The sequence below is a fragment of the Myotis brandtii genome, unplaced genomic scaffold (assembly GCF_000412655.1).
Source record: "Myotis brandtii unplaced genomic scaffold, ASM41265v1 scaffold616, whole genome shotgun sequence".
Taxonomy (NCBI): Eukaryota; Metazoa; Chordata; class Mammalia; order Chiroptera; family Vespertilionidae; genus Myotis; species Myotis brandtii.
In genome coordinates this window covers 32085-59471 of record NW_005370346.1, presented here as the reverse complement: position 1 = coordinate 59471, position 27387 = coordinate 32085, and the positions used below count along the sequence as shown (strand labels likewise).

At 41.8% G+C, this 27387-nt stretch overlaps 1 protein-coding gene across 8 annotated transcripts in view; it reads right to left on the bottom strand.

The window, feature by feature from the left end:
- The window catches only part of ZNF420 (zinc finger protein 420), a 68962-nt gene that overhangs the window by 12170 nt on the left and 29405 nt on the right, over positions 1-27387 (bottom strand). For 4 of the 8 annotated variants that reach the window (XM_014528082.1, XM_005879929.2, XM_014528078.1 and 1 more), the window contains one exon: positions 19320-19446. The exons of 2 other annotated variants lie outside the window; for them this stretch is intronic. In XM_014528082.1, coding sequence (XP_014383568.1) covers positions 19320-19446 — 127 coding nt within the window. Of the gene's footprint in view, positions 1-9680; positions 9833-19319; positions 19447-24082; positions 24098-27387 lie in introns of those variants that run through there. 2 more of the 8 variants (XM_014528080.1, XM_014528081.1) reach the window with 2 other exon arrangements.

Sequence of the window (27387 nt, the reverse complement as noted above, 5' to 3'; positions counted from 1 at the left end):
GGAGGGAAGGCGGGGGGGGGTGGGTGGGTGGTACCAAAGACCTTGGATGCATATATGCATAACCCATGGACACAGACAATAGGGTGCTAAAGAGCAGGGGGGTGGGCTGGAGGGTGTCAATGGGGAAAAAAAGGGGACCTTTCAACAATAAAAATTTATTTTAAAAAAAAAGAAAGAAAAAAAGATAAACATCATGCTCCTAGGAAGGAGGTTTAAAAAAAAAGAAAAAAGGTTGTTCTTTTTCGGAAAACTCTCTCAAGCTGGGAAAGTTATTTCTGGTGCTGAACAATCCTGGCAGCATGCGAAATAGGATGATACAGGCAAAATGAAGTTGTCTTCTTTCTCTTATTTTGCAATTATTCTCAGTGATCAGAAATACTGGGAGTGGGGAGTGAGGAGAAAGGACCGGAGAAGACACAGAGTAAAGGTGATGACAAGGCAGTGACAGTGACCCAGGCAAAGCTGAGGCACTGGAAGGAGAGGAAGGCCTCACCCACCTCTACAAGCTATGGGCACCCCTAACACAAATCTCTTGAAACCATCCTAACTGGGAACAGATACCCTGCAGAGCCCCAGTTCCGTGGGGGGATAGAAAGGTGCCCAGAACAAATACGTTAAAAGGGCGAACCCCAAGCAGACAAAGCCTCTACTTGGGATCCACACTGCAGGTCTTCAGCCAGGCTGCCCCGGGACAGGCACAGACAGAAAATCACATTGGCCTGGACCAGAAAACTGACCAGGAGACCCAGGACCCACACACCAAAGGGCCAGATACAACAGCATCAAAATAAAATCCAGCATGCTCCACAAATAGCAGACCCAAAGGTTTTGTTTTTTTGGTTGGTTGGTTTTATGTTTTTGTGTGTGTGTTTTGTTTTTTGTCTTTTGTTTGTTTATTTTTGTTTGGTTTGGAATTTTGGTCTCTTCTATCTTTTTTCCCATATTCTCCAATTGTCATCTATTTTAGTCTCTTTTTTTTTTCCCTTTCTCCACTCCCACTCCCTACGACAAGCCCTCACCACCCCAGTGTCTGTGTCCATTGGTTTTGCTAATATGCATGCATACAAGTTCTTTGGTTGATCTCTAAAACCCTCCCCTGCCTTCTCTCTGAGGTTAGATTGTCTGTTCAGTGTTACCTTGTCTCTGGATCTATTTTTGTTCATCAGTTTATGTTGTTCATTACATCCCACATATGAGTGAGATCATGTGATATTTATGTTTCTCCAACTGGCTCATTTCTCTTTGTTTTTATGCCTGCTTTCAGTCATATTTACACAGGCGTCTATTTCTGAGACGGGCTCTAGGAGGTGTTGTTTCTGTATTAGTTTCCAGGACCAAATATCCCCTCTACTCAGTCCCTGAGGGTTCCCTGGGGGTATTCAGAATCCTTGTTTCCCCTGCCGAGCTCAAGGCTGGGTGCAGCTGTGCTGCTAGGAGGAGTCTGGTCTTCAGGAGAAAAAATGTCTGTTCAGGGTTGGAGGGACTGGTTGTCCCAGAGCTGGCTTCCTGGTCGCCTCTCCCTATTTTGCTCCCCAGCTTCCACAAAACCACCTTCTCCTGCACCGCAGTCTCGGTGAGTGTTTGTAATTGAAATCCTATTCACTGGGTTTACCGAGTAGAAGCAAGGAAAATATAAAGAAAGAGCAACTGCACCGCTGTGCATCTCTCTCCCCCTGGCACTGCGCAGCTGAGGCAGAACTTCAGGCTGCCTTTCTGGGCACAGCCTCCCATGGCTATGGATTAAGACAGTGATGGTGAACCTTTTGAGCTCGGCGTGTCAGCATTTTGAAAAACCCTAACTTAACTCTGGTGCCATGTCACATATAGAAATTTTTTGATATTTGCAACCATAGTAAAACAAAGATTTATATATTTTTTAATTTTATTTTTTTAGAGATTTTTATCCTGATTTATTTTATTTTATTGTTGACGGGGGAGATCACATACATGAATTAAATCTCACACATTTTATTGTGGAGTCTCCAGGTACCCTCTACCGAAAGTGCCACCTACGGAAGATATGATGCTCACTACCCAAAGAACTAAAGTCAGAAGCTCCAGGGAATGAAACTGGCGTTGGGGAGAGGAGAAAAGGAAAGCTTACCCTTTATTCTGTATCCTTCAAGACAGAATTATTTTTACCTGTTTTATCATGTGCATCCATTTGTTAAATAAAAAAAGCTATAATGGCCCTAGCCAGTTTGACTCAGTGGATAGAGCGTCAGCCTGCGGACTGAAGGGTCCCGGGTTCGATTCCGGTCAAGGGCATGTACCTGGGTTGCGGGCACATCCCCAGTAGGGGGCGTGCAGGAGGCAGCTGATCGATCTCTCTCATCGATGTTTCTAACTCTCTGTCCCTCTCCCTTCTTCTCTATAAAAAATCAATAAAATATTTAAAAAATTAAAAAAATAAAAATATTGAAGAAAAAAAACTAGCTCTGGGGGGAAAAAGATAGTGGACCCACAATAGCCAAGAAGAGTCATGAAAGGGGCTGCCGTGGCAGGTCTTGGGGGACCAGGGAACCGAGTTCCTGAGAGGGGGTGGGGTCAGGGGACCTCACTGACCCGGAAGTGGGCCAGCTGCAAGGCCACCTGGATGAAGCTGTCTGAGGACAGGTGGCAGCGCTTGATGAAGCTCTTGCCGAAGTGGGAGAAGGGGAAGACGTGGCAGTCCGTGTCTCCGGACAAGGTCTTGGCTGCCCTCAGGGCGAGCGCGATGGACAGGTGGACCTGCCAGGGGAGGGGGGAGGGGAGGCCGGGTGAGAGATGGAGGTAAGATGAAGGTGGGGAATGAGGCCGGAAGTGGCGATGGGGATGGAGTTAGGGTTGGGTGGATCGTGGAAGTTGGGACGAAGAAGGGAATGGAGTTGCAGGGCTAGGTCAGTGATGGCGAACCTTTTGAGCTCGGCGTGTCAGCATTTTGAAAAACCCTAACTTAACTCTGGTGCCGTGTCACATATAGAAATTTTTTGATATTTGCAACCGGTTTCCCCCAAAGATTTATAATTTTGATATTTATTTTATATATTTAAATGCCATTTAACAAAGAAAAATCAACCAAAAAAAATGAGTTCACGTGTCACCTCTGACATGCATGTCATAGGTTCGCCATCACTGGATTAAGATCTAGAGTCCTCAGCTGCCAGCTGCCCTGTGGACCACCTTACAAAGTCGAGTATGACACGTGTCCCCAAGGGATGCAGACTTGGTGCAGTGCAGTTTCCTTCTGACCCTCTAGTCCCGATTGTGCAAGTTTCTCTCCAGCCCAGTTCCCCAATCGTACTGTTCTCCAGGCATCCTGCATACTTTACGGCCATGGATTGTCTCACCAGCTGTGTTTAATTCACCAATTCCAGGTGGATGTTATTCGATTCAGCTGTTTCTTCTATCTGCTCCATGAGAAGGCGCAGGACACATCCACCTATTTGGCCACCATTTTGTCTTCCCTGGACAAACTTTTTAGGAGCCGTGGCCGGGGAGGCTGGAGTCTTGGTGTTTGTGGGTTCGCACCCAAGGCAGCAAGTCCCTGGTGGTGTGGCTGTAGGGTCCCAGGTGGTGTCTGAGGGCTCCCTGAGTGGAGGTGAGGCTGGGCTCCCAGTCACAGCTGCTCTCCCCTTCAAGCTGGCATGGTCAATGCAGCAAAGTCAGCTGCCCTGGGAGAGATTGCAGTGGTAGTAAAGGCTGCCTGGCTAGCAGAGCCTGGTCCGCCAGCCCCCAAAAGTTCTGTGGAATATACTGTCCCTCACTCAAACACACACACATACATGCCCCACACGTCCACACACTCCCTCACTCATTCACACTCTCGCCCTCTCTGCCATCCTGTCAGCCACCATCGTGGATCTTCTTAATTCTTATTTTTAATTAACCTTTTTATTCTTTTGTTTTCCTATTCTATTTTATTTAGCATTTTTACTTTTAAAATTAATTATTATTTTATTCATTATTTTCAACTTTTTTTTTTATAATTGCCCTATTTCTGGTCTGGTCCATCCTTGCTGCTTGACACAGTCGCTGCAGGGAAGAAACATCTGCACAGCATATGTTTCAAGGGACCTGGCATATATAGCATATTGTTCTTAATATCTTAATTCTTATTTTTAATTAACCTTTTTATTCTTTTGTTTTCCTATTCTATTTTATTTAGCATTTTTACTTTTTAAAATTATTATTATTTTATTCATTATTTTCAACTTTTTTTTTTATAATTGCCCTATTTCTGGTCTCTTCCTTCTTTGCTTTCATATTCTGTTTTCTATTTATTTTTGTTGCAGGTGTTTCCCTGCTCTCTTCTAATTCTAGTATTATGCCTTTTCGTATTCTCTCTTTTTTAATGTCTGAGGGTTTTTTAAGTTGTTTTTTAGTCTTATTATTGAAGATAGTGTTCTTATTAGTGTTTGTGTGGTTTTTTTGTGGTTTTTTAAATTTTTGTTTGTTTTCTTTTTTTCTTCGTGTTCTTTTAGGTTTGGTCTGGTTTTGTCTTGTTCTGTTCTGTCAGCACCTATATAACAACTGGCATGATGTGGTCGGGGCTGAGACACACAGTCAACAAGACTGAGGGCTGAGCCTAACCACAAATGGAACAACAGCAACCAAGACCCAAACTCAACAGGAGAACTCACATAACCCACAAAAGAGTCACTCCTAGAGCACAGCTCAGAAGATCAAGGAAACTACACCCCTGGTGCCCACAAGAAGCCCACTGCACCAAGAATAGGAGGCACAGAAGTCTTCTTCAACACACAAACACAAAGAAATAGAAAAATGTGGAAACAAAGAAACAGGCCCCAAATGAAAGAGCAGGAGGAATCTCCAGAAAAAGAGCTAAATGAAATGGATAAAAGCAATTTATCAGATATACTAGTAGAGTTCAGAGTAATGGTTATAAGGATGCTCAACTTAGTGAAAATTATAAGCAATATAATGAAAACTATAAAGAACTTATTGGAAACTATATCAACATGAAAACATTTGTAGAAAGCATGAATTAAAACCAATCAGAAATGAAGAATGACATGATTGAAATAAAGAATACGCTGAAAGGAATCACAAAAGATTAGAAGAAGGTGAGGACAGGATCAACAAAATAGAAAACAAGGCAGAAAAAAATCACCCAAGCAGAGCAGCAATAAGAACAAAAATTAGCCCTAGCTGGATTGGCTCAATGGATAGAGCATCAGCCTGTGGAATGAGGGGCCCAGGTTTCATTCTAATTAAGGGGACATACCTTGGTTTCAGGCTCAATCCTCAGCACTGGTGTGAGGAGGCAACCAGTTGATGTCGGAGGCAGCAATTTCCGGTGTTTACCTTGCCTCCGACAACAACTTCAAAAATACAACGAAAAGACAAAATGGACATCATCCAGAACTACAGGAAGGCTGGCTGAGTGGAAATTCTACAACTAGAAGGAAAGAGAAAAGCACACTGAGACTCAGAGGAGCTGCGGAAGTAAAGTGCAGAGGTATGGAGGCTCGAGCGTGCGCGAGGACACGACTGTCTTTTTGAATCGGGAGGGAATCACAAGCAGGCTCAATCCTCAGCACTGGTGTGAGGAGGCAACCAGTTGATGTGTCTCTCTCACATCAATGTTTCTCTTCCTCTGCCTCCCTCTTCCTTCCACTCTCTCCAAATTCAAAAGAAGAGTATCCTCAGGTACTTTTAACAAAAATTAAAAGGCAGGAGGAGAGTTTAAGGGAAATTTGGGACAACATGAAATGTAACAAAATCCGCATCATGGGGGTACCAGAAGGAGAAGAATCTGAATGAGGAACAGAGAATCTGTTTGAAGAAATGATGACAGAAAACTTCCCTAACAAGATGAAGAGGAAAGTCACACAGGTCCAGGAAGCACGGAGAGTCACAATTAAGGTGATCCCCCTAAAAAAGACCCACACCTAGACACATTATAATTAAAATGGCAAACGTTAAAGAAAAAGAAAGAATCTTAAAGGCAGCAAGAGAGGGACAGAATGTTACCCTCAAGGGAGCTCCCATTAGATTGTCAACTGATTTCTCAATAGAAAAACTTCAGGCCAGAAGAGAGTGGCAAGAAGTATACAAGGTAATAAAAAGCAAGGGACTTAATCCAAGACTACTCTATCCAAGGAGGCAATCATTCAAAATTGTAGGTGAAATAAGGAGATCCTTAGACAAAAAAAAACAAAACTAAACTAAAACAGTTTATTACAACCAAACCAGCACTGTAAGAAATGCTAAAGGGACTGATGGAAGAAGAGGAAGAAATAGAGAAAAGGAGAGAAACACAGGCAAAAATAATAAAAAAGGCAAAAAATAAGTACCTATCGGAAAAAAAAACAGGATACTGATAAGAGAAAAATTGTGGCAGAGTAAGAGGAAGCTACACTGACACTCTCCCAGGACCAAACAAATTGAAAGACAAAGATCACATGCTCATATTAATAGATGTATAAAAAAGAATTCCACAAAATCCAACACCCATTTTTGATAAAAACTCTCAGCAATATGAGAATAGAGGGTTTGGTTCATACCTCAACATAAAAAGGCCATATATGACAACCTTACAGGCAACATCATAATCAATGGAAAAAATTAAAATCATTTCCCCTAAGAACAGGAATAAGACAGGGATATCTGCTTTCATCAGTTTTACTCAACATAGTACTGGAAGTCCTAGCCACAGCAATCGGGTAAGAATAAAAAGTAAGAGGCATCCAAATTGAAAAAGAGGATGCAGAACTGTCATTATTTGCAGATGACATGATATTGTACACAGAAAACCCTAAGGACTCCACCAAAAAATTACGTTTAATAAATAAATCCTGCAGTGTAGCAGCATAGAAAATTATCATGCAGAAATCGATGGAATTTTTACACACCAATAATGAACTCTAGGAAAGAAAATCTGAAAAAAACGATTTCAACCCCAAAATTAAGATACTTAGGAATATAACCAAGGAGGTAAAAGACCTATATTCAGAAAACTACAGAACGTTGAAAAAAGAGATCGAAGAAGATATAAACAACTCAAGGAATACTGTGTTCATAGATTGGTAGAATTATCATCATTAAAATGTCCATACTACCCAAAGCAATCTATAGATTCAATACAATCGCTATTAAAATACCAACAGCGTATTTCACAGATCTATAACTAATACTCCAAAAATGTATATGGAACCCAAAATGACCATGAATAGCTGCAGCAATATTAAGAAAAGAGTTGGAGGAGAACCAAGATGGTGGCATAGGTAAACGCGGGTACTTGCCACCTCCCAAAACCTCATCAAAATTATAACTGAAATACAAAAGAGAACTGCCTGGAAGCAGGCTGAATGGAAGTCCTACAAGTAGAGAAGTGAAGAAGAAAGCCCACTGAGATTGGTAGGAAGGGTGGAGGCACAGAACAGGCTGTTCTGACATCCACGTGGGCTGTTTTTATAAATGGGAGGGTTATCTCAGCTTTAGAGCCCCTGCATGAGGAGCAAGGAGTCCCAGCCCCACACCAAACCCCCAGGCCAGGGTTCCAGAGCTGGGAAGTCCACCTAACTTTGGGATGTAAAAACTAGTGGGGATTGTGGCTGAATGACAGGGAGGTCTGCTGGAGTCCCAAGTATTCCTCTTAAAGGTCCAGCATATAAAATTACTCAGACTCGATCACTCTGAGTTCCAGAGCCAGGCAGCTTTGGGGGACCCAAGGACATATGGGGAAGAACTGGATTGTCTGACATCAGGGCAGGAACTTGGGGTCAGCTTTCTCCCAGATGGGGTTGGGGGTCCTTGCAGGGGTCATTGTTTCTGTGCTGGGACCTCCCCCTGTTGGAGAGCTGACTGGTAACTATATCTGAGTTTCCATCAGCCTGGCTCACACTGCTCACTTTGCCCCAGTGATTCCCTGAAACCCTGCCCCATCTAATTTTCAGCCTTACACAAGATGTCTGCAGTAGCTTTTGCATATGAATGACCTGACTTGGCTCAGACTTCACACTGCTAAAATCTCTCAAACAGCAGCAGATGGTGTCATCATGCCCCAAGCCTATCAATAAAAGGCCTAAGACTTGGCACTAGCACCAGCCTGCCATGCTTCAGAGCTGGGTCTCACCTGGCCACTTCACAAGGCCAATACAAGTAGCAGCCATCTGAAGACTTCTCTGTAGCTCCTGCTGGGTGGGCCCCAAGAAGTGGCTGACTTTACACCTCCCAGGAGACCCCAGAGCCAGTGTACTCAGTGGACAGCTTCAGACCATACCAGATTACAACTATACACATCCACAAGAAACACACTAAAGGGGCAGACTCAGCTTCAAAGCCCCACTTAAGCAAGTCCTGCTCCATAGGGGTGTCTACTGCACAGCTGCTCTTCCACTGTAGTCGTAACTGGCCCTCACAGCCAATTGGCCTGGAGATCAATTCCTCTCAATGACACCAACAGCAATCAAAGTTCAACTACAATAAGACTGTGCACACAGCCCCACACAGGGGTGCACCTAGAATGCCCAGCTCAGGTGACTGGGGGGGAGGGGGGCTGAGCCACTGGGCCCTACAGGACACCTAATACACAAGGCCACTTTACCAATTCCAGGATGCAGAGCAGCTCTACCTAATACATAGAAACAAACACAGGGAAGCAGCCGAAATGGGGGGACAAAGAAATGTGTCACAAATGAAAGAAATGGAAGCACATAAACTGCTGGATAGAGAATTAAAAATGATGGTTATATGATTACACAAGAATCTTAATGAGAGCTTCAAGAGACTAAAAATGAGCTTCAAAGTACTTAGTGAGACTTTCAAGGATCTTAATGAGAAAGTCAAAGACATGAAAAAGGATGAGTCAGAAAATAACATACACTAACTAAAATAGTGAATAATTTACAGAGTAGAGGATTCTGAGAATCAAATCAATTATTTGGAATATGAGGAAGGTAAAAACACCCCATCAGAAGAGCCAAAAGAAAAAGAATTCAAAAATATGAAGAAAATGTAAGGAGCCTCTGGGAAAACTTTAAGCATATGAACATTTGCATTTGGGGTTGCCAGAGGGAGATGAGAGAGAGTACGATAGTAAAACCTATTTGAAGAAATAGGTTTTAAAACTTCCCCTACATGAAAGAAATAGACTTACAAGTCCAGAAGCACAGAGGGTCCCAAACAAGAGGCCCACACCAAAACACATCGTAATTAAATGCCATATGTTAAAGACAAAGAAAGAATCTTAAAAGCAAGCAGCAAGAGAAAAACAGTTACCTAAAAGGAAGCTCCCATAAGGTTGTCAGATGATTTCTTGCCAGAAGGGACTGGCAAGAAATATTCAAAGTGATGAATAGCAAGGACCTGCAACCAAGATTACTCTACCCAGCAAAGCTGTCATTTAGAATTCAATGTCAGATAAAGAGCTTCACAGACAAGAAAGAGCTAAAGGATTTAATCACCACCAAACCAGTATTACATTAAATGTTGTAAGGTATTCTTTAAGAAAAGGAAGAAGATAAAAAAATGTGAACATTAAAATGGCAATATATACATATCTATCAACAATTGAATCTATAAAGCAAAATAAATCAACAAGAAATCTAAAAACAAAATAAAATGGTGAATAAAATAGCATTAGAGGCATGGAAACATGGGACAGACTGACTAATCTCAGAGGGAAGCAGGGAGGCGGGGCAGAAAGAGATTAGACAAAGATCTTATATACATACTAGAGGCCCAGTGCATGAAATTCATGCATGTGTAGGATCCCTAGGCCTGGCTGTTGACCAGGGTCAATCGGGGTCTGCTTTCCCCCGGCTGTCTGCTGCTGGCCAGGGCCTTCCTTCGTTCCATGCCGCCCCTGGTGGTCAGTACACGTCATAGCGAGTAGTTGAACTCCCAGTTGGTCGAACTCCCTAGGGGACAATTTGCATATTAGCCTTTTATTATATAGGCTATGCATTACCTATGGACATAGGCAATAGGGTGGTGAAGGCATGGGGTGGGGGGGGGTCTATGGGGAATAAAAGGGGGACATCTGTAATATCCTCAACAATAAAGATTTTAGAAAAGAAGAACAAAGTTGGAGGAAATCACAATAAGGATAGTAAGCTACACTACAAAGCCACAGTAATCAAAACAGCCTGGTACAAGTACATGAACAGGCATATAGATCAATGGAACAGAACAGAGAAGTCAGAAATGACCCAAGTCATTATGCTCAATTAATATTTGACAAAGGAAGCAAAAGCATACAATGGAGTAAAGACAGTCTCTTCAATAATGGAGTTGGGAAAATTAGACAGGTACATACAGAAAAGGAAAAAGAAAGAAAAGAAACTAGATGACCAAGTTACACCATACACAAAAATAAACTCAAAATGGTTAAAGGCTTAAATGTAAACTGTGAAATCATAAAAATCCTGGAGGAAAACAGAGGCAGGAAAATCTCCGACATCTCAGGTAGCAGAATTTTCACCAATATGTCTCCTAGGGTAAGAGAAACAAAGGAAAAAATAAACAAATAGGACTACATCAAAATAAAGAGCTTCTGCACAGCAAAGGAAACTATCATTGAAATGAAAAGGCAACCCACTATATGGGAGAAAATATTTGCCAATGATACATCTGATAAGGGCTTAATTTCCAAAATATATAAAATACTTCATACAACTCAACAAAAAGAAGACAAACAATCCAATTAAAGAATAGGTAGAGGAGCTAAATAGACACTTCTCCAAAGAGGACATAAAAATGGCCAAGAGACATATGAAAAAATGCTCAATGTCACTAATCATTAGAGAGATGCAAATTAAAACTACAATGAGGTATCACCTCACACTACCAGAATAGTAACCATCAATAACTCAATAAACAGTGCTGGAAAGTATGTGGGGAAAAAAGGAACCCTAGTACACTGCTGGTGGGAATGCAGACTGGTACAACCATTATAGAAAACAGTGTGGAGTTTTCTCAAAATATTAAAAATGGATCTGCCATTTGACCCAGTGATACCCCTTCTAGGAATGTATCCCCAGAATCCTGAAACATTAAAAGAATATATGTACCCCTATGTTCATAGCAGTGTTATTTACAATAACTAAGATCTGGAAACAATCAAGTGCCCATCTTTAGATGAATGGAGAAAGTTGTGGCACATTTACACAATGGAATACTATGCAGCTGTAAAAAGAAGGATATCTTACCCTTTGAGACAACATGGAGTGATCTGAAGAGTATTATGCTAAGTGAAATAAGCCACTCAGAGAAAGACAAATTATACATGATCTGACTTATATGTGGAATCTAATGAACAAAATAAACTGACACACACAATAGATCCAGAGAAATGGAAGCATGCAACAGATTAATGATTCTCAGAGGGAAGAGCAGGGTGTGGGGTGGGAAGAGATCAACCAAAGAACTTATATGCAAATATGCATAACTCATAGACACAGACAATAGTGTGCTGAAACTGGGGAGGTGGCAGGAGTGGGGAGGAGAGGGTAAATGGGGAGAACAAGGGAGACATCTGTAATACTTTCAACAATAATATAAATTTAAAAATTTTTTTAAAAGAAAGTAAAGAACATCCAGAGGAGGCACAATGACATGAGAACCAGAAGCTAGAGTTAAGCGTGCTATGAAGTCACAGAACTCAGGGTATTTCCTGACTTAAAGTGCCTTAAAATGTGTATGTTAATATTCTGAAAAATATCCAGGAGACAAACTCTTGGGCCTACAAATGGTCATGGATTAGCAATGAACCCCTTCTCAAAATCAGGACTATCCAAGACTTTTATTTCAAAGAGGGGAAAAAAATCCATCTGACCTCAAAAGAAAATTACAAGTTATATTTCATTCTTGGCCTAGACTCTCAAAAGAAAAAAAATGCTATAGATAATTCATCAGTACAAAGGAGCCCTCATGTGTGCAAGAAACTGAAGAATCAGATCTGTTCCCCAGAAATTGCCATTGTTGAATTTATCTATAATAAAAGCGTAATATGCTAATTAGACCAGATGACCTTCTGGATGAAGCTGGGGCTGCGAGGGAAGCCTGGGTCACAGGCGCCAGGTGCCTGCTTGTGGCCTAGATTAAAGGCCACCATAAATCCATACTAACAGAGCTTAAATTCAAGTCTTGAAAGCTGATCTGCAGGCAATTTAACTGTCTTCCAAGTAAAGCTGCTCTTTAAAAAAAGAACAAAAATTTTAGACACTTAGCAATTACTGGGAAGAGGCAGGAAAGTGAGAATCAAAATCAGGAAATATAAATAGACTAAAAAAACAATAATGATCGAAAGCAGACAAGAATTTTAGACAGCGATTATAAATATGTTGAGGAACTTAAAGGAAAGCATGAACATAAGGAGATAAATAGAAGATATAGAAAAGAGCAAAGTGTGCCCTAGCTGGTTTGGCCCAGTGGATAGAGTGTCGACCCATGGACTGAAGGGTCCCAGGTTCGATTCTACTCAAAGGCATATGTCTGGGTTGCTGGCTTGATCCCCAGTGGGGGGGCATTCAGGAGGCAGTCAATCAATGATTCTCTCTCATCATTGATGCTTCTATGCCTCTTTCCCTCTCCCTTTCTCTCTGAAATAAATAAAAAAATATATAAAATTTTAAAAAAAGAGCAAAGTGGAACTTCTAGAAATAAAAGATCCTATTTAATAAAAGGTGAATATGCAAATCGACCAAACGGCAAAACAATCGGTCTCTATGACGCATACTGACCACCAGGGGGCAGATGCTCAACACAGGAACTGCCCCCTGGTGGTCAGTGTGCTCCCACAGGGGGAGCACCGCTCAGCCAGAAGCCCTGAGCCGGGCTTACAGCTGGTGAGCGCAGCGGCAGTGGCTGGAGCCTCTCCCACCTCTGCGATAGTGATGTCCAATTGATGGCTTAGGCCTGGGGGGAGCGGGCCTAAGCCATCAGTCAGACATCCCCCAAGGGTTCCCGGACTGCGAGAGGGCACAGGCCAGGCTAAGGGACACCCCCACCACCTCACAAATTTCATGCACCGGGCCTCCAGTATCCTATATAATAGAAGGCTAATATGCAAATAGACTGAACGGTGGAACAACTGGTCCCTATGACATGCGCTGACCACCAGGGGGCATGTGCAGAATGTGGAGGGCGTTTGCTGCGGTGGGATGGTGGAGGAGGTGAGTGGGGGTGCCAGACCAAGGTGGGGCACTGGTTGCTATCATCAGGGTGAGCCTCTGGTAGTTACTGAAAATTCTTTGCTCCCATGTGCCACAGTCCCACCTGGTGCTTGTACCTGCTGCCAGTGCCAGAGCTGCCACTTGCACTCACTGCCAGTACCAGCCCCGCTTGCACCTGCAGCTGGCACCAGAGCTGCCATTCGCACCTTCTGCTTGTGCCCAGCGCCAGTCCTAATCACTCGGCACCATCAGCTGGTGTGAGCAGCAGCTGCAGGCCCTGATCGCCCCTGAGGGCTTCTCCACCTCCCCCTGCTCCTGATGGGCAATAGGGGCAGCAGCCACCACTTGCACCTGCTGATGGCGCCGGCCCCACTCGCACCCGCTGCTAGCACCAGACCCAATCACTCCATGCCATCAGCGGGTGCGAGTGGGCCCAACACTGTCAGCGCATGGGAACGGTGGCGGGAGTGGAGCTGCCAGCAGACAGAGGACCAGGAGCTGCTGTAGGAGGGGTCGGGTTGGGGCACAGAGATGGGCCGAGACCCGCCCCTGTGCCTAACACAGCCTTGCAGCCCACAGTTCCTTTCAAGGTGCATGAATTTGTGCACTGGGCCCCTAGTGTAACATAAATGCTTAAAATATATAAAAATATAAAATCAAAACCATGAGAAGGAGACTACATAGACATCTTTTCAAAAGTAAGATCTAAGATCTAGGGCAGGAGAAAAGTATTAAACTTCTAGAAATAAAACAATATAATCAATTATATTAAAATTTTAGAGAAATAAATCTTAAAAGCAGCCAGAGAGAAATTAGATTACTTACAAAAGGAACAACAATGAGACAGATGTCAGATTTCTCATGAGCAACAATAGAAGCCACAAGACAGTGGAATAATATTGTCAGAGTGCTGAGTTAAATCACCAAGCAACAATTTATGTGAAACAAAATTATTTTGGAATAACAAAAATAAAAACCAAGAGCATTTAGTAACAACAGCCAATGCCTAATATATTTCATGTTAAATAATATGATCCCAGTAGGAAGGTATGATGGAAGAAAAATAGTATGCAAATAAAAGAAAAATCACACAGATAAATCTATAAGCAAAGGTTGTCATTATAAAATAAAAATAATGCCCATTTTGGGGGTTAAAAAGAAAACAGAAAAAATACCATACAATACTAGCAAATTAGATGGGAAAGACTGATCAAAGTTAAAGCATCTAAGATCTTTTATACTGTCCTGTGAGAAAGGACACATTAGCTTTCATTAAGTATGAATTTGTTAAGTGACAAACAATAATGATAATGATTTAAAAACCAACAGTCAGAAATATTCCCCAAATATTTAAATTCACCAGAAATCATAGGCATATGTTGTTCAATTTTTTAATCTATAAATTGGCAAAGCTTTTTAAGTGATATTATCTAGTGTTGGTAACAAATGTAGAAAAAGAGTAAAATCCTATATTGCTAGTACATCTCAATAAGAATTTTATGACAGTGAGATATATAACTGACAGTGAGATGTCAATCTCTTATAGAATCTCAACTCACTGCCACAACAGCCACTACTTTATTTCAAGGTAGACAGATAGAGCCCTTCATATCTTTATTTCTCAATATGTTGGCCTTGAAATCCTAGGGATGATAGTGGTACATATAGTTTATTACAAGATAAACTCTGTAAAGTAGTATGCACACTAAATATTATATGTGGATTGAAAAACTACATTTGAATATTAATTACAACATTTAAATACAATAAAATATTTAATTTTCATAACTACTTTTTCAAATATCATTACAATTAATAAAAACTACAAAATTGCATTTGTATTACGAGAATGAAGTACATGTAATAAAAAATTAAAGATAACCACTGAAAATACATAGTGTATGTCTTCCACACTTAATAAGGGCAATATTGAATTAAAGGAAAAACACTAACCTGTATTCATCCTGATTAATGAAAAAGATTTACAAAGCAAAACAGGAATATTAAAAGAGTAATCGGCCATAACCGGTTTGGCTCAGTGGATAGAGCGTCGGCCTGCGGACTGAGGGGTCCCGGGTTCGATTCCGGTCAAGGGCATGTGCCTTGGTTGTGGGCACATCTCCAGTAGGGAGTGTGCAGGAGGCAGCTGATCGATGTTTCTCTCTCATCGATGTTTCTAACTCTCTCTCTCCCTTCCTCTCTGTAAAAAATCAATAAAATATATTTTTAAAAAAAAAGAGTAATCAAAAAACATAAAAAAGGGAGACATAAATCCAATCATATTGCCAATAACAATAAATAAAGTGAACAAAAAATTCTCAGATAATATCATTGCATTGGTTACCAAATATGTCTAAACATATGAACAATCTAAAGAGCTTCAGCCCTAGCTGGTATGGCTCAGTGGATAGAGCATCAGCCCACAGACTGAAGGGTCCTGGGTTCAATTCCAGTCAAGAGCACATACCTCTGTTGCAGGCCTATTCCTGGCCCCAGGTTGGGGTGCATGTGGGAGGCAACCAATCAATGTGTCTCTCTCACATCAATGTTTCTCTTTCTCTCTCTCTCTCTCTCTCTCTCTCCCCCCTCCTTTCCACTCTCTCTAAAAATCAATGGAAAATATCCTCGAATGAGGATTAAAAAAATAAAATATTTTTTTAAAAAGAGCTTCCAAAAATACCTATGTCCCATGCCTAGAGAGACTGTGTTTTAAATGGACTAGGGCAGTGATGGCAAACCTTTTGAGCTTGGCGTGTCAGCATTTTGAAAAACCCTAACTTAACTCTGGTGCCGTGTCACATATAGAAATTTTTTGATATTTGCAACCATAGTAAAACAAAGACTTATATTTTTGATATTTATTTTATATATTTAAATGCCATTTAACAAAGAAAAATCAACCAAAAAAATGTGTTCACGTGTCACCTCTGACACGCGTGTCATAGGTTTGCCATCACTGGACTAGGGTATGGCCTGAGTTCTGGAATTTTTAAAAGGACGAAAGCTACTTCCAAAGTACATATAAGTTTGAAAGTCATTTTCATATTTTTTTCAAAGTGATTATGCCAATTGATACTACTATCAGTAAGGTATAGAGCAGTTAAAATATATATAATTCACTTTCATTCATCTAAAGTATACATTCAATAGTTTTTAGTATACTCACAGAGTTGTGCAACAATCACCACAATGTAATTTTATAACATTTGTATCACCTTGGAAAGAAATCTATGCCTATTAGCAGTCCTTTTCAGTGTCCCCACTCTTATTCCCCAGTCCATCCCCACTTCCCAGTGTTGGACAACCACTAATCTACTTTCTCTCTATATATGTCTGTCTGTTGTGGACATTTCATATGAGTGGAATTATACATTATGTAGGCTTTGTGTCTGGCTTCTTTTACTGAGCATTTTTTCACACTGTGGCATGTATCAGAACTTCATTCCTTTAATTAATAAATAATATTAAATTGTATTCACTCATTTATTTGCTGGTGGACATTTGGGGGGTTTCCACTTTTTTACTATTGTGAATAATGAAGTATACAACACTTCTACCTCCAAAAGTTGTGAAGACTGCCAGAGTTCTTTATTTTTTGCCAATCTAGGGTATCCTAATATATAAAAACCCAGGGTCCGTAACATCCAAAATGTCCAAAGTCTAGTCAGACAGGAAGTCAGTGCTGGGTTGCCATGGCGACCCGGCACTAACTGCTGCCGCTGCAGGAGCCCAACCCAGCACTGACTGCCGAGGGGGTTGCGGATCAGGCCTGAAGAGAGGCCTGGAGAGAAAAGCAGGGTCTGATCTGTAGCCTCCGTGGCAGCTATTGATCAGCACTTGCCTCTCTCTTTCGCTCCAGATTTAGCCAGCAATCACGCCTCTCTTTCTCTCTGGCCTCCGCTGGAGCTGCTGATCAGCCCCACCTCTCTGATCGGGCCTATTAATAGGCCCGGAGATGCTGACTGGCATGTAAACCGACCAATCAGAACCAAATCTGGGTGAAGTGCAAGGAGTCAGTGGCTACCTAGGAGGCAGAGCTTTTGATGCTAACTGGCATAGAAACCGACCAATCAGAACCAAATCTGGGTGAACTGCGAAGGCAGAAGCTAAGGTGGTGGGGGCTGAGGAGGGGTTTTCAGGGCAACAGCGGTTTGGTGTAAGGTGTAAGAAAGTGGTTCAATTTTTTAATGACCGGTTTAGCAGTATAGTGCATATAGTGCATCAGTCCAGATATAAAGATTATGTATTTTTGTCTGCCAAGATCATCTCCTGATGAAAAAGGCTTACCCCTCCCCATTTAAGCAATCCTATCCTATATAATCTATCTATACTCATAAAAGGGTAATATGCTTATTATACCAGGTTGACCGGCCATCTTCTGGACAAAGCCATGGTGGTGGGGGCCGAGGCAGAGGCCGTTAGAGGTGATCATGGCAGGGGGGGAGGGCAGTTGGGGGCGAGATCAAGCCTGCAGGGGAGGGCACTTGGGGGCAAAATCAGGCCGGCAGGGGAGGGCAGTTGGGGGTGAGATCAGGCCTGCAGGAGAGGGCAGTTGGGAGCAAGATCAGGCCAGCAGGGGAGGGCAGTTGCGGGCAACCAAGCTGGAAGGAGAGGGCAGTTGGGGGCGAGATCAGGCCAGCAGGGGAGGGCAGTTGGGGGCAACCAGGCCGGCAGGGGAGGGCAGTTGGGAGCGAGATCAGGCGGGCAGGGGAGGGCAGTTGGGGCGATCAGGCAGGCAGGCAGAGGTTAGGGGCAATCAGGCAGGCAGAGGGGTTAGGGGCAATCAGGCAGGTAGGCAGAGGCAGTTAGGGGTGATCAGGCAGGCAGGCAGGTGAATGGTTAGGATCCAGCAGTTCCAGATTGTGAGAGGGATGTCCCTGACCACCAGTTTAGGCCCGATCCTTGTTTAGGCCGTTAAAGTGTGTATGCATTTTTGGGGGGACACACTGTATTTTTGTTTTCAAATTATTTTTTATTTCTCCCACAAGAATGTAAGTTTCAACAGAATAGGAAACTTGTCTAGTTCTTTATTTCTACAATGCCTACTACAGTCCTTGGCACAAAACAGGCCCTCAATAAATATATTTTTAATGAATGAAAACATTTTAAAGAATGAAGATAATGAAATGTCTAAATACAAAAAAATATATGAAAAGGAATTGACCAACAAGTTTATATAAAAGGGTTGTCACTGAGGAAAAGAAGAGTGCCTCCAGGCTTTTCTTCTGAAGTCAGAGGCATTTTTTCACAAGACTTGGGCCCTGTTGAAGAATGTACCACACAGTAACTTCATAAAGCCTTCATTGGAAAGAGGACTGAGGGGGCAAGAGATAGTTATATTCCAGTAACATAAAGAGTCCAAAGAATAAAGTGATCAGTTAGGTGGGAAAATCACTTATTAAAGTTTTAATGGATATAGACTCTCTCCTAAAAAAACTTTCTTAAACAATCACAGGTTCTTCCTGAGCTATTTTATAATAAAAAGTGTTTCTAGCATACTCATTCAATGTGAAATACAAAGTTCTTAAAGTGTAATATTCAACTACAGAACCTAAGTAAGAGAATGTGCTTGTTGCAATGGATTGGGTACACATGAATTGTTAGTGAAATGCATTGATCCATCCTATCCTATATAATAAAAGGGTAATCTGCAAATTGTCCCCTCGACTGGAGTTCCACCGGAGTTCAACGGGGGGCGGGGGGTGGTCCCAGACCACCAACCGCCTGCAGGCCCTCCCCCCAGCTGGCCTGGCCTGATTGGTCCCAATTTGGGCAGGCCGGCCGGAACCCACCCATGCACAAAGTCCTACACTGGGCCTCTAGTCACTATATAAATAAAATAAGCTCTTCTGTTGTAAAAAAAAGCAAACATTTATTTCTGCATCTATTTTTTTTAATATTAAACTCCTTTAGCAGATCTAAATTATAACAACAGATAGCAAAAGTGTCCCAGAATTCAAATCTAGCCCCTTGATCATTAAGGAAGATAGGAAGGAAGACAGAAGGAAGATAGGTAACTATATTTTAAAGATAAATGTGCCCTATATGAAACTATCTATGTCTGCCTCTAGTAATTTAAAACCATTCATTTGAGAAAAAGAAGACATTCAGTTAAATTACTTAAAAACAACCTTGAAATAACATCATATAAGGATTGATTTCAAAGTAAGGTCCTAAAATACTATGGGGTATTCTTACCTAGTGACACCAAGTTACTATAGTTCTCCAACATCACATCTCTGTACAAATCCCTTTGAGCAAAGTCCAGGCATTCCCACTCTTCTTGAGAGAAGTCAATGGCAACATCCCTGAACATCACCAATCTCTGAAACAACAAACATAATACTAGTAGTGGATATAAAGAAAATGTATTTTCAGTGGAGGGGGAGATGATGCAGAGCTCTTAACCATAGAGATAACAGAACAAACATGCTAGGAAGTATCTCTCACGTGGATGATACTACAAAAATTGGTGCTTCTGAAGTGACAACATGTTCCTTTTTATTCCTGTTGTTGTAGCCATTTCCTGAATACAGAACATCTCATTATGCACATAGTCTGGGAATTAATAAAGTTAAATAAGTAAAATTAATTTTTAAATGCAATGTCCCAATTAAAAGAAATAGCATACAGAAGCACCCTGTACAATCTTATCTTGTATATCCTACATGCCCAATAAATGAAAGTTTTCTTTTTTATTTACTATTTAAGAAATAAGAGTCCCTAACACTCTGCCCACCCACTTTGCAGGTCCATTTAAGCCACTTCCAGTGGCTTTTCTATAAAAATGGCCTGTCTTGGCTCATGCTGTGGACTTTCCTAAATTCGCTCAAAGGTTCACAGCCCCAAACAAGCAGCATCTGGCCTCAATATGCCAGGTACCTCTTGCTAAGTGGTCCAAGACCTGGCACTAGCAGCAGACAAACTTGGTTCACACCTTGATTTCCCCCAGGCATCTCCAAGTAATTTAAAACCATTCATTTGAGAATAAATTACTACCTCTACTAATTTAAATCCATTCATTTGAGAATAAGAAAAAATTCAGTCAATTACTTAAAAACAACCTTGAAATAACATCATATAAGGCACCTCCCAGCACAAGTAGCACCCATCTGCAGATCACTTTGTAGCTCATGCCAAGTAGCCCTGGACAAGGCACAGGTAGCAGCTAACCTTAGTCTGAACCTTCCAAAAAGGCACAGAGCCAGTGTGTGGCCAGCTTCATACTAAACTGGAGTACCACCCAACCACGTCCACAAGCAACACACTCCAGGGGCGGAATTGGCGGGCACCAGAGCCCCGCAGAGGTGAGTTCTACTCTGTGGGGTCAGCCTCTACACCAGTGATGGCGAACCTATGACACGCGTGTCAGAGGTGACACGCGAACTCATTTTTTTGGTTGATTTTTCTTTGTTAAATGGCATTTAAATATATAAAATAAATATCAAAAATATAAGTCTTTGTTTTACTATGGTTGCAAATATCAAAAAATTTCTATATGTGACACGGCACCAGAGTTAAATTAGGGTTTTTCAAAATGCTGACACACCGAGCTCAAAAGGTTCGCCATCACTGCTCTACACTGTAGTTCCTCCACTGTAGTCATGGCTGGTCAATCCCTCCCACTGATAAACCAACAACAATCAAGGAGGATACACATAGTCCACACACTGGGTATGTATAAACTGCCCAGCTCAGATGATAGGAGAGGCTACCCCACTGAGCTCTATAGAACACCTACTACATTAAGACATACTACTAAGCCGAAACCGGTTTGGCTCAGTGGATAGAGCGTCGGCCTGCGGACTGAAAGGTCCCAGGTTCAATTCCGGTCAAGGGCATGTACCTTGGTTGCGGGCACATCCCCAGTAGGAGATGTGCAGGAGGCAGCTGATCGATGTTTCTCTCTCATCGATGTTTCTAACTCTCTATCTCTCTCCCTTCCTCTCTGTAAAAAAATCAATAAAATATATTTTAAAAAAAAAGACATACTACTAAGACTTGGAGATATAGCAGATCTACCAACTATACAGAAACAAACATAGAGAGCAGCCAAAATGGTGAGACAAAGAAACATGTCCCAAATGGAAGAACAGGAAACATCCCCATAAAAAGAAGTAAATGAAATGAAGGATATCAAATTACCAGATACTTCAAAACAACAGTTATAAGAATGCTTGAGGAACTTAGTGAGAAAACTTCAACAGCATTTTAAAAAACCACACCTAGAGACCATAAAAAAAGAACCACTCAGAAATGAAAAATACACTAACTAAAATGAGGAATACACTAGAAAGAATCAACAGCAGATCAGATGAAGCAGAGGATCAAATCAGCGATTTGGAAGTCAAGGTAGCAGGAAACAAACACCCAATTAGTGTAGCAAAAAAAAGGATAGTTTAAGGAAACTCTGACACAACAATATCAAGCATACCATCATTCATATCATAAGGGTAGCAGAAAGAGAAGAGAGAGATTAAGGAATTGAAAACATGCTTTAAAAATAATGACTGCCGAACTGGTTTGGCTCAGTGGATAGAGCGTCGGCCTGCGGACTCAAGGGTCCCGGGTTCGATTCCGGTCAAGGGCATGTACCTTGGTTGCATGCACATCCCCGGTGGGGGGTCTGCAGGAGGCAGCTGATCGATCTCTCTCATCGATGTTTCTGACTCTCTGTCCCTCTCCCTTCTTCTCTGTAAAAAATCAATAAAATACATTTTTTTTAAAAAATAATAATGACTGAAAACTTCCCTAACCTGGTGAAGGAAAAAGACACTCAAGTCCAAGAAGCACAGCGAGTCCCAAACAAGATGAACCCAAAGAAGCCCAATGGAGTACCACCCAATTAAAATTATGAGTACCATCATAATTAAAATGCCAAAGGTTAAAGACAGAGAATCTTGAAAAGTAGCAAGAGAAAAGCAGTTAGTTACCTAAAAGGAAGCCCCATAAGGCTGTCAACAGAAACTTTGCAAGCTAGATTAGCATAAAATATTTAAAGTGATGAAAAACAAGAACCTATAACCAAGATTACTCTACCCAGAAAAGCTATCATTTAGAATCAGAGGACAAAGAGCTTCTGAGATAACAAAATGTTAAAGCATTCATCACCACTAAACCAGTATTACAAGAAACATCAAAAGGTAAGGAGAAAGAAGAAAGAAGAAAAGAAGAAGAAGAAGAAAGAAGAAAAGAAGAAGAAGAAAGAAGAAAGAAGAAGGAGAAGAAATAAAAAGATAAAAAATATGAGTAATAAAATGGCAATAAATATATATATGAATAATTACTTTAAAAGCAAATGGATTAAATTCTCCAATCAAAAGACACAGGGTGGCTAAATGGATAAAATAATAAGACCCCTACATATGCTGTCCACAAGAGACTCACTTAAAATCAAAAGACACAAACAGACCGAAAGTAAAGGGATAGAAGATATTTCATGAAAATGGGAAAAAAACAAAAACAAAAAAGCTGGTGTAACAATACTTATACTGGTCAAAATAGACTTTAAAACAAAGGTTATAACGAGACAAAAAAGCACCCAGCAATTCCACTTATTGGTATTTATCCAAAATAACCCAAAACACATGCTCATTGCATTATTTACAACAGCCAAGATATGGAAGCAACCTAAAGTGTCCATCAATAGGGGCGAATGAATAAAAAAAAGTGGTACATATATACAATGGGATATGACTCAATTATTAAAAAAAGAATGAAATCTTGCCATCTGCAATAACATGAATAGACCTAAAGAGTTTTGTGCTGAGTGAAATAAGTCAGACAAAGAAAAATTTCATATGATTTCTAAAAAACAAAATAAATGAACAAGCAGAATAGAAATAGAATCAAAGATTCAGAGAACATTTTGACAGTTGACAGATGGGAGGGAGGATTAGGAGCATGGGTGAAAAAGATGAAAGGACTAAGAAGTACAAATTAGTAGTTACAGAATAATCATGTAAAATATAACATAGGGAATGTAGTCAAAATTTATAATAACTATGTATGGTGTCAGATGGTTATTAGTTTTATCAGGGTGAGCAATGCCTAAAAGGTATGCTGTACACCTGAAACTAATATAATATATATCAACTGTAATTGAAAAATAAAAAATGTACTAAAATAGAAATAAGAAAAATAATTGGGTAAATGTTTCTGTAAAATCTTATATCTATCATAAAATAAGATTTGCAAAAAAATGAAAAATATATTAAAACTTCAAGTTTGTTGTTATATCAGAATATTGCATCATAGGCATTTTCCTTGTTACTAATAATTTAGTAAGTATTTTTAATAGGCTGCAGAATTGCTCCAAATAATCAATATATCTTGACTTAATGGCATGCATATTTGAACATTGTAGGTTATATAAAAATCTCATAAGCATTTCTTGATTTGGGGAGTTTATAATTCTCAATAGCTTTTGCATGTGAATGATGATCTGTCTTATTATTATTAATCAAGATGATGAACATAATGAACATGACTTTTTCTTGTCTTAAGCAACATAAAGGTGGAAAAGATTAATTCAAATTTATACATTCAAGATTAGCATACAATATTGAATCTCAAAATCACCTATATTATTGGTATCAATTATGGATTCCCAGGGAAGATCCATGATCTCTCTGTATTCAATCCTTAATCATAAAGCTCACAAAGCCTGGATTTGAAATTTATGGAGACTGAGCAGAGTCCAAACCAACTCCTACCTTGCTTAACTGGGAAATTTAGGTCTAAAGAGTAGATCAAAGTTTTCTCAGGTGTAATACCATTTAACATTCTTCTCTATCTTATAAAATCAGGAAATTTTCTTTTGCTGTATCACTCAGTGATTCTAGTTAAAGATGTTCAATAAATTAATGAATAAGTATATGAATATAGGTTAGATTAGACAGATATACTTAGAGACAACACTATCTACACTAATAAAAGAGAAAGATGCAAAATGACTGTACCTTCGTGACACCCACCAGCCAATCAGGAGTGGGTATGCAAATTAATCCAACAAAGATGGCAGGTTAATTTGCATATGCAGGTGCCGAGCGGTGGGGTGGGACACTTGCGTCATCAACATGGCGATGATGCAGGTGTTACGCACTGCCCCAGCTGCCCCAGGCCCCTGGGCAGCATGGGAAGGCGGAAAGGTGGCTCCGGGCTGGAGCGAAGGCAGAAAGGTGGCTCCGGCCACAGCGAAGGCGGTGCTGGCAGCCAGGGGAAGGAAGGCCCATTCTTGCACGAATCTTCATGCATCGGGCCTCTAGTCTATATCATAAAAGGCCTGTGGTAGTCATGCTGGAACGGCATCAAGACCAAACTAGCGAACCGGCCTAATCAGGCCATGGGGCGTGGGGCTGGCAGGCCAACCTCATGACCCCTCTGCTGCTGGCCTGCCCCTGATGGAACTCTCCCACCCTGATCAAGAGTGGGGTGGCCAGCCAAATGCCCCTTCCCCTCTCCCTGGCCAGCCCTGCCCCCAATCAGCCCTCCCCACCATGATAGACCTGCAGCCCCACCTCCTGGCCAGCCTTCCATGATGTCACCCCCCACCCCAATAGGCGGCGGGGCTGGGCGGCCAACCTCCTGCAGCTCCTCCCCCGGTCGGCCATGCCCCTGATGGGCCCCCACCACCCTGATCGGCCTGCAGCCCCTACCCCTGGCCAGCCCCACCCCTGATAGCCCCCCCAACTCAATAGGGGGCAGAGCTGGCTGGTCAACCTCCCACAGCTCCTCCCCCCAGCCAACCCCATACCCAGTGGGCCCCCACCACCCCGATCAGGGTCAGGGTCAGCCAGCCAACAACCCATAGCCCCTCCCCCAGGCCTCTAGTCCCCAATCGGCACCCCCACCCTATTCAGGGGTGGGGGCAGGGCCAGCCAGCCCACTGCCCCTCCCCATGGCAGGCCCGGCCCCCAGTTGGACCACCAACCCCAATCGGGGGCGGGTCCCACCGGCCAATTACTCGTGGCCCCTTCCCCCAGCCGGCCCAGCCCTGATCAGCCCAATCGGGGTTGGCCAGCCAAGCTCCCACCATCTCCTCCTCCTCACAGGCCCAGCCCCGATCTGCCCTGATTAAGACTGAACCGGCTGGACCACACCTGTGCACAAATTCATGCACTGGGCCTCTAGTCTATAATAATAAAAACATAATATGCTAATTAGACTGGACGGCCAAACAGCAGAACGATTGTCCGGACACTTGTCTGGACCACTTTCCAGATGAAGCCAGGGCTGCAAGGACCGAGGCAGCCACCATGGCTGTGAGGGCTGAGCCCCTTGCACAAATTTCGTGCATCGGGCCTCTAGTCATTTATAAGAATGGAATAAACTGAGGAGCATATTACTGAATGGGGTCAGTTAGGAAGGAAGTTTCAGAAATAAGGAATGTGGATTTGGGAAAATGGTGGAGGTATAGATGGATGTGTCCTGTGTCTTGTCCCGGAGCAGATAAGGGTGAGCAGCTGAAACGGGTAACATATAGCCCGAATAAGCAGAGGATATTCAGCTGAGAGACAGTTTGCAGCCGGGAAAGACAGAGAACTACCGGAAAAAGGGGACAGTTGGAGACTGCAACTGAAATCTCTCCCGGAGCGCAGGCTCAGCCGCAGAGACCGCGCCATCTTGAGTGGCTGTTACCGGCATCCTGAGATCGGCTACTAACCCGGAAACAACGGATCTCAAGAAGCGCGACTACGTGAACTCAGACGAGCACTGCTTCTTCTCACGGAAAGCAGAGAGAGAACTACATAATCAAACACCTGGAGAAGAGAGATCATGGTGAAACAAAGAACCAACCCACATATGAAAGAAAAACAGGCATCATCAGAAAAGGAAGTAAACGAAATGGAGGCAATGGAGGCAAGCAACCTGTCAGAGAAAGAATTCAGAGAAATGGCCATAAGGTGGATGAAAAGAATGGAAGACAAATTCAACAATATGTGTAAGAACCAAGAGGAAATGAAGAAAAACCAAGAAGAAATGAAAAATGACATCACTGCTATAAAGAACTCAATAGAAAGCATCAACAGTAGACTAGAAGAAGCAGAGGACTGCATCAGTGAGCTAGAAGACAAGGTAGGAAATAATACCCAAGCAATACAGCCTCTAGAAAAAAAAATTAAAAAGCAGGAGGAGAGCCTAAGAGAACTCTGGGACAACATGAAACGAAACAACATCAGAATAATAGGGGTAACAGCATGGATGGAACTGGAGAGCATTATGCTAAGTGAAATAAGCCAGTCAATGAAGGAAAAATACCACATGATCTCACTCATTCATGGATAATAAAGACCATTACAAACTTTTGAACAATAATAGATACAGAGGCAGAGCTGCCTCAAACTGATTGTCAAACTGCAGTGGGAAGGCCAGAGAGGGTTGGGGGGCAGAAGGGAGGGGAGTAAGAGATCAACCGAAGGACTTGTATGCATGCATATAAGCATAACTAATGGACATAAGACACTGGGGGGTAAGGGAGGGCAGGGGATTGTCAAGGGCGGGGGGAAAAAGGACACATATGTAATACCCTTTGTAATACTTTTAGCAAAAAAAAAATAATAATAAATTAAAAAAAAAAGATATAATTACTAGATAGCAAAGTCAACTGCACCGGTGTTCTCCCGGATAACAGAATAATCTTTTGTCAGGCCTCTTAAGCCACACCCAGTGTAACATTGAAAGGACATGATTCCTCATCTTTGCCTTATCTCCAAGTTTTGGATAATATCTATTCATTGCAGCTCTTTGAAATACTGGTGACAATGTCTAAAACTTATCTCTGAGCAAGAAATGCTGCTAACTTGGTTTTTAATGAAAGAAAACACACAGCAAGTTGCAAGAGTGCTCTGGCTTTTGCTCAAACACCAAAATGGCGACAAACAAGTATCTATCAATAATAACTTTAAATGTAAATGGATTAAATGCCCCAATCAAAAGACATAGGGTAACTGAGTAGATAAGAAAACATGACCCATATATCTGCTGTCTACAGGAAACCCACCTCAGAAAAAAAGACTGATGGTGAAGGGATGGAAAATGGTTTTTCAGGTGAATGGAAGTGAAAAAAAGCCAGGGTAGCAATACTTATATCTGACAAATTAGATCTCAAAGTGAAGGACATAAAAAGAGATAAAGACGGCCACTTCATAAAACTAAAGGGAGCAATCCAACAAGAAGAAATAACTCTGGTAAACATATATGCACCCAATATAGGAGCACCCAAATACATAAGAAATCTTCTGGAGGAGATCAAGGGAGAGATTGA